The sequence below is a fragment of the Macrosteles quadrilineatus genome, unplaced genomic scaffold (assembly GCF_028750875.1).
Source record: "Macrosteles quadrilineatus isolate MER2022 unplaced genomic scaffold, UCM_ALF_1.0 Scaffold_2__2_contigs__length_208266976, whole genome shotgun sequence".
Lineage (NCBI taxonomy): Eukaryota > Metazoa > Arthropoda > Insecta > Hemiptera > Cicadellidae > Macrosteles > Macrosteles quadrilineatus.
Window position 1 is genome coordinate 150,356,130 of NW_026542595.1, and position 8,955 is coordinate 150,365,084.

General features: G+C 33.7%; 1 protein-coding gene across 1 annotated transcript; it reads left to right on the forward strand.

Moving 5' to 3' along the window:
* Positions 1–253: 253 nt before the first annotated feature.
* Positions 254–3,704, forward strand: LOC128985030 (uncharacterized). The gene is made up of 2 exons (XM_054404405.1): positions 254–1,822; positions 3,609–3,704. Exons 1-2 carry the CDS (start codon positions 254–256, stop codon positions 3,702–3,704), a joined length of 1,665 nt encoding a protein of 554 aa, XP_054260380.1.
* The last annotated feature ends 5,251 nt before the right edge of the window (positions 3,705–8,955 follow it).

Genomic DNA, 8,955 nt, shown 5'->3' on the forward strand with positions numbered 1-8,955 from the left:
AATCCAAAATCATATAAGCTCTTATTGTCCTGAGGTCTACATTAATAGTTTGTTTATTTGCTTGTCATCTGGTTTGATATATTATTGTTTCATGTTTACTTTTAAGTTTTGGTTTTTGTTATTAAATACAATGAAAGAAGTGGCTCTAACAAAATGGGTTTTAATTTAATATATTTAAGGGCACAACATGGTGGCAGCGGTAAAGACCCAATAAATTGAGTAACAGGGTGTCTAATATATATGCTGCATTACAATGTCAGACTCAGAAAACTCAGATATAACAGTAAGAAGACAAACATCTAAAATGACACAACATTCAGCAACATTGGGCTTCATTGATAAATACTCCTTTAAACCAGAGGATTGGGGCCCATGGTTAAAAAAGTTCAATAGGTACAGAAATGCTACCAATTTAGATCAAATAGATGGAGAAAAGCAAGTAAATTTCCTTATAATATCCATGGGTGATAATGCAGAAAATGTATTAATAGCAGCAGGAGTAACAGAAGAAGATGAAAAGACTTATGATAAAGTGGTGGAAAAACTTAATAAGTATTTTACACCAAGGGTGAATTTGACCTATGAGAGAGCGAAATTCAATCAACGAGTACAAAAGCAAAATGAACCGATATCCGATTTTATAACAGATGTACATAAATTAGCTTCTTCATGTGATTACAAAGACATGAAAGACAGCCTTATTAGGGATAAACTCATTGTTGGAATAACAGATTCAAAGTTATCTAAGGAACTTCAACTGATGGCTGACCTAACCTTGCATGAAACAATAAATAGATTGAAACAAAGTGAAATTATAAAGAACCAACAAATTACTGTTAACAGATCAAGAGAACAAGATTTTGCAGAAATAGACCAAGTGAAAAAACATCCGAACTTGAAACAAAACATAAGACAATATACTTCTAATTGTTTTTACTGTGGAGGACAGAGGCATCCTAAGGAGGAATGTCCTGCTCAGAATATTGAATGCTACTACTGTGGATTGCAAGGACACTTCAGCCGATGTTGTAAAAAGAGACAGAATAATAAATACAGAAATCAGAACAATAAATACAGAAACCCAACCCTGAATCAAATTAAGGAAAATACCGAGAACAGATTGGAACAGGATAATAGAAGCGAGGACGGGTATTACATTAACAGAGCTGAAGTTAAGAAAATAAGAGCGACAACAAGGAACTACAATAAACAGAATGAATTTGAAATTGATGTAAAACTTGATGGGAAATTGGAACATTTCAAGATTGACAGTGGAGCCGACGTGACGATTGTGCCTCCAAGAATGGCTAGAAACAAATTATTGACTAAATCAAACATTGTTTTAAAAACACCTGGGGGGAAGTATTTAACAGTTTTAGGTAAATTTGAAGGTGTAATTCAGTATAAGAATAAAACAACTCGTCAAACAATATATGTGATCGATGGTCAAGAGGAAGCATTGATTGGGAAACCATGCATCTCAGCCCTAGGGTTCTTAAGGGTCATCAGAGGAGTTAAAAATGACATTCAGTCAAGTGAATATTGTAGCAACCAGAATATCAACACAGACCTACAGAAGATCAAGAATAAATATCCAAGTTTATTTAATGGGATTGGTAAGATGAAGAAAGGAGCTCAACTTAAACTGAAACAAAATGCGGTACCGATGGAGTTAAAAACTCCTAGAAACATACCTATTCCATTAAGAGAAAAAGTGAAAAATGAACTTAAAAGAATGGTTGAAGCGGGAATCATTGAAGAAGTTTGCGGACCTACGGAGTGGTGTCATCCAATGGTGGTAAGACCTAAACCTAATGGCAGTGTAAGAATATGCATTGATCCTTCAGCTTTAAACAACCATTTACAGAGAGAAAATAACGTTTTTAATACTGTTGAGGACTTACTTGGATGTCTAGGGAATTCCAAATGGTATTCAAAATTAGATGCTAATTCGGGGTTTTGGCAAATACCGCTAGATGAGGGTTACTCAAAATTGACAACATTTATAACACCATTTGGTAGATTTTGTTTTAAAAGACTTCCCTTCGGAATTTCAACAGCCCCGGAAATATTTTGTAACAGGATGAAAAGTATTATTGGAGACATCCCAGGAATTTTGTGTTATATGGATGATATTTTAATTACCGGAGAAAGTAAACCCGAGCATGACAGCAGACTAGACCGAGTGTTACAAGAATTGGAAAAAGAAGGAGTTACCTTAAATGACAAGTGTGAAATAGGAAAAACAAAGATTTCATTCTTAGGTCACATTATTTCTTCTGGTATGATTCAAGCAGATCCCAAACACTTACAAGCAATAATCGATTTCCCCACACCCAGTGATGTGGGAAGTGTTAGGAGATTTCTAGGGATGTTGAATCATGTCGGAAAATTCATAGAAAACCTTGCTGATATCATTCAACCACTGAGGGAACTACTAAAAAAAGATAGGGCTTTTGTTTGGGGTCCTAGTCAAGAACAATCATTTAAAACAGCCTTAAAGAGTTTACAAACAACTCCTGCCTTAATACCATTCAATTTGAAAAGGAGAACTATAATTTCGGCCGATTCATCAGCTTATGGTTTGGGTGCAACACTTTTGCAAGAACATCAAGGACATTTAAAACCTGTGGCCTACGCATCAAAGAGCTTAACACCGACTCAACGGAAATATGCACAAATTGAAAAGGAGGCTTATGCAATAGTATGGGCATGTGAACGTTTCAAAAATTTTATAACAGGATTGAAGTTTCAAATTCAAACTGATCATAAACCTCTGATTCCTCTTTTAAGTAGTAAGGGTTTGGATGAACTGCCGCTAAGAGTTCAGAGATTTAAAATGAGATTAATGAGATATTCGTACGACATATTGTGGGTACCAGGAAAACAATTAACAACTGCCGACACGTTATCAAGAGCGCCAATCAACAAAACTGAAGAGGAAGATATTGAGAAACTTGCAGAAGAAGCAGAAGCATGTGTAAGAACAGTAGTTCAATCAATCCCAGTATCATCTAATAAATTAGATGTAATAATAAAAAATCAAAGAGAAGAATTACAGGAATTGTTAGATATTACAATTCAAGGATGGCCTAAAAATAAGAACCTATTAAATGAAAGATTAAAAGAATACTGGGATCATCAAGCAGAATTGTCGATCAATGAAGATATACTTATGAGAAATAATCAAATAGTGATTCCTCCATCCTTGAGAAAAGAAATGTTAGATAATATTCATCAAGGTCATCAAGGTATTAAAAGATGTAAAGAAAGGGCTAAAATGTCAGTATGGTGGCCCAAAATTAATCATCACATCGAACAAAAAGTAACCTATTGCCCGCAATGCATTGCTGACAGAGTGCCTCCTCGCCATCCTATGATTCCTACAGAGGTTCCTGAAAGACCCTGGCAGAAAATCGGAGTAGATTTTTGTGAATTCAACAATGATAAATACATAATTCTCATGGATTATTATTCCAAATACATCGATGTATATAAGGTATCTAACTGTTCAACGGCAATATTGATTAAATCAATGAAGACATCGTTTGAAAAACATGGCATCCCCGAGTCAATTAGATCAGACTCAGGTGTGCAATTTCTATCAGAAGAATGGGAACTATTCAAATCAGAATACGACTTCACAGTGGAAACTAGTTCACCATACCATCATCAGTGCAATGGTCAAGCTGAAAGTGGTGTGAAAATCTTCAAAAACATATTAAAGAAGTGTAAGGATAGACATCTGGGCTTATTGGCATACAATACGACGCCAAAGGAATGTGGATATAGCCCATCACAACTATTAATGGGACGGATTTTAAGAACAAATCTACCAATGAATAAAGCAACTCTACTTCCAGCCATTCCAAATCACAATAGATATAGACTTAGACAAATGGAAGAAAAGAGGAAACAGGAACAACAGTTCAATAAAAGACATAGAGTGACCCAGGTCAAGGATTACCCAGAAAACGCTAAAGTTTGGGTATCGGACCGAAGAGAAGAAGGGGTAATCAAGGAGAAGTTAGAGAACAGGAAATATAACGTTGAAACAAAAAAGGGAGGAAGATATATCAGGAATGCAAAATTCTTATTCCCTATGTTCTCCTCTGGAGAAAGAGAAAATCCTGATAAAGAAAACCCCCTTACACAGACACTTCCTCCAAGACAGACACATACACCAAGATCCAACCTACATAATCATTCTTCAACCATACACAGACCTACCAGAATTGTTAAACCTGCCAAGAGGTTCATAGAAGAACTTTAAGAGGGAGATGTCCTGAGGTCTACATTAATAGTTTGTTTATTTGCTTGTCATCTGGTTTGATATATTATTGTTTCATGTTTACTTTTAAGTTTTGGTTTTTGTTATTAAATACAATGAAAGAAGTGGCTCTAACAAAATGGGTTTTAATTTAATATATTTAAGGGCACAACACTTATATTATGCCATTACGAGCTGAAAGCGGAAGAAAATACTGCTGCTCTTTATATTTGCTGTATAAAATAGTTGGCATCTGTTATTAATTTTAGAATAAAAAAAAAATTTGACATTTCTTGTTAAATAATGGTCTTTTTAAATAATGGTTAATGTTAATTAGTTTCTTTACATTTAGATAAGGGGTTTAAATTTCCTAGGAAGCCTTACAGTGTATATGTAGAACTGATATGCGTTTAAAAATAATGTAAATCGATGATTGGTCCAAAGGAATCCAACAACATACCTTAGTGTCAATAGCATTAATTACTTAATATTGATGCTTCATTGAAAAGATGTTTACCCTAATTCTTCAATTTTAGTCAAGCCAAGCATCTTTACCTGTAGCTTACTAAAACTGAGAGTTATATTTAAAATACCCCCGCCGCAGCAAACCTGCAGACTAAGCGAATTTCCATTTACCAGGCTGGATTTCTACTAAAATATACCCTTAAAATTATCAGATTCATTTCCTATTTAAATCATATTAGTTTTAATGAGTACTTAGGTTTGCTGTTACAGGGAAGGTTATGAGGTGTTTTTTTTTTTTTTTTTTTTTTTTTTAATGTTGATAGCTTAGAATAAAATAAACAACATTGCCAAAATTGACCATATACAAGCAAACTACAACAGTTTTTTTTTTATTCTCCACAAGAATAACGTGGGAAATTTAATTACAGTTGTTTTTTACAATCCTTAACCGTTAGGCATACAACATCGCTTCAATATACGAAATTAATTAGGCTACTTTTTTAATCTCTACAAAATGTGTTGGAAAGAAATTGTGAAATTTTGTATTTTCAGTGTCAAAAATGGAAAGAATCAATTTTTACCCCATTAACCCTCCCATAAAACCTCGTTCCCTTATTCCGATCATGCTGGTTCTCGAACTCATTCGAATAAATTTAAGTTTACACGTATGTACTAAATTTCATCAAAATCGGATAGTTTTTGCTTGATTTATCGCGCTAACGGACATGTATATAGTCTATATATAAATTATATAGAAAAATTAATCATAGAATTTTTCTCGTTCAACTAAATATATATATTTAGTTGAAAACTATCTCGAGCCGGCAAAACCTCATTTTCGGCCCTAGGTACGAAATATACTGTTTACTCAACAGCTTTTTAGTATAGGCCTACATTTGATACAAATAATTCGTCTGTTATAAACTAAACATGTTTGTTATTTGTAAACAAAACCTTTCTCTATAAATTAATATAAAACACTAGGTCTTTGAAGGCCTGTGAAGTAGGAAAGTTGCATTTGGGTATTTAATGTGTAGTTAGATTGACCTATAGATGTCATAATTGGTTGAAATGACGTAACTAAAGGGCTAAGTACAAAGCATGAGAGCATTAAGAAGTGGTGCTTTATGAAATGTAATGCCAAGATTTTACCGTTGACTTTGGATACTAAAGTATACATCTCAGATAGGCCTATATTTATTAGCTATAATAAAATTTTTTCCCAATACAACCGAGTCGATACTCGACAGATTAATGATAGGTGGTAACATAGACTAACGTAGTAATCAAATTAGCAATTGATTGGTTTTTATGCCATTTACAGAGGTATTGTCGACTTATTATTTGATTTCAAATCATGCTTCAGTTAAATGGTACTGTGAAGTCTGACTATGTTAAAACAGTTAGCGCATTTGACATAAATCTGCTTCAGTGCACTTTGTGGCTCAGGGAATCCTCGGTAAAGATTAAACTACGTGCTCTTTTATTCTAAACCTAGATGTAGGTGTTCAAAAGATGTGTTCATCTATATCAGTAAAACTAGTAAGAATACTTTTTTAATGTGTTTTAAACACGAATACTTGACCAGAACCGGTATGGATCATAACATAAACAAATGACGTTACTGGCCCGAATCCTTTACTTACTTACTGCTGTGGCCACTGGTACCCTAGATGGTACTTGGCCTCCCCAACACACTGCCTCCATAGGTCTCTGCTTCTTGCATCTTCCTTCCTTCTCCCTAGCTTCCTCAGGTCTTTCTCCACTTGGTCGAACCATAAGTTTCGGTCTTCCAAGGGGTCTTCTACCTTCTGAGTTATTCCTCAAGATGTTCTTTGATAGGGAGTTGTCATCTTTTCTCAGAATATGCCCTGCCCATCTCAGTCTTCTGCTCCGTACCTCAGCGACAATATCCGGATCCTTAAATAATTCTCTTAGTTCCCAATTATGTCTCGATCTCCATTGTCCATCCTCAAAAATTGGTCCGTACACTTTCCTCAAAATCTTGTTTTCAAATATATTTGAGAATCCTTTACTACAGTAATAAAAATTGTTTATGTTTATGATTCATATCGGTTCTGTCTGTTCAAGTATTCGTGGTTTTATGTGACATTTTCTTTTAATGGCGTATCCCCCCCCCCAAAAAAAAACAATTAAATAAATAAAAAACGAATATCAATTTTTTATGTTTGTATCTAACACTTAACGTTAACGACCGATGGGACTGGCTGACAAAATGTCGTCTCGATGAGTCACCACCCAGAGCGGTACACAAGTTTTTACTTAATTCAGAGGTTTAGCACCAATCATCCCCGAGTGGGGGAGGGGGCGGCGCCCTTTGTAGATTTTGTTTTATATTTCCGCCATTTTGTCGGCGTGATTCATCAAAGGGAGATGGACAGTGCAAATACGAAGGAAATTGCGAGATGACAGGATAAAGTTACTAGGAATTGTGCTTAGACTGACAGGACAATATTGACTGGTGATAGAAAAACAAAATTGTTATCTATGTATGGGCTTACGCTGCTTAATTGATTTTACTAGCAGAGTACCCGTCCTTCGTACGTCTAAGTTCAACAGTTTTACAATGCCATGTTGTAATAAATGTTATAGTTAACCCCCTCAGTTTTTTTTAATTAATTCAAGACATTAACCATGCATGAAACACATGTAAAATAAGCTTTAGACTTTACAATAGGATGCTATGTGTAAACTCCTTCCTATTAGTTTCGGTATTCAAATTCAATTACATAAGAAGATGCAAGTAGCAGCTATCTCTTAATAAAAACCATTGGGATTAATGATTCCGGTGGCGATAGTAGTCTACTAGTAAAGTGTGAGAACAAAACGGTTTAACAAAGGGATTAGGCATAATTAAGTTATCTTGAATGTGAAAAAAATATATTTTAAGGTCTATTTCAGACACATACTAAGTAAGATTTAAAACTGTACACTAAAAGGTTGTACAAATAATAAAAATCATCGTGTGAATAATTTAATTGTCCCACTATTTCCACAAAAATCTATCGATAAAGTAATTCACATAAGCTTAATTTAGAAAACTTGGGAGTCAGATACAGGCAATGGCTATAGGATCTCACTTTCTTCGTATAAACAGATTTATTCATAAACTAAATAAACTTGCCGCAGGTTGTGCAAGTCATTGCATTTGATTTTAGTCTGTTGTGTGGAATTGTAAAATAAAATGCTGTAGACTATACTATCTACTCTATATTCTATGATATTAGTTTTTAGCATTTATAATGTTGTGAACTTTTTTTGTGTGTGTATTTAGGCTTATGTGTTATGCGTGTTTTGGGTTTGTTCGATAAACAGTTTGAGCTTATGGATAACCTTCTATTAACTTAGTTTTATTTACATTGTGATTTGACAGTTGAACAAACGATTTACAGATACATATAATTTGTTAATTATGTATTCTCTAATATCTAGTTTTAGGTGTGTAAACCAATAAACTAACGAATATTAAAATAGAAAGTGTATGGATCATAACCTTAAACAAATGATGTCACTGTCCCGAAAGTAAACATTTTTATCACTACTTAAATGGAAATATCAAAATGTTAAGAATTCGGGCCAGTTACGTAATTTGTTTCTTTTTATCATCAAAAATCAGTGTCTGTTCTAATATCCACATAAACTATCTTAGCTTTTTCATCCATTCTCTTATTCTCTCATTTTATTAGTAATACAAAAATGACATACAGAAGGAAATAGGCTAGGTTAAATTACTCAAGAAAAAGTACTTATAAAAAGTAGTCATAATAACTCATTATCAACATTAACTAAATTTGTTTGAAATAATCTCACTATACTTAGGTGTTGAGGTTTTGTTTCCTTAAATTTTGAAAGTGAATTTTGAGTGGTTTTGACATGACAATTAAAATACAGTTTCCAACCTCACGTCGATACAAGCTTATACCGTATCTGAATTATAAGGATATCACTATACATCACACCAAACTATCAAAGATACTAAATAAACTGCAACATTAATCTGTGCTGTAAAACAGCTTATTAGTGGTATAATAAAAACATAAAAATAGCACCTAATTATTATATTCGATTACACAGTTTTTGTATCCTTAATTTGCTTAAATTTAGTACAGTTATTTTTATCTTTATACACGTATGTTTGGATTATGATTGTTAAACAGCAATCTTATCAATGTTGTAACCATTTCATACATTATTAACTG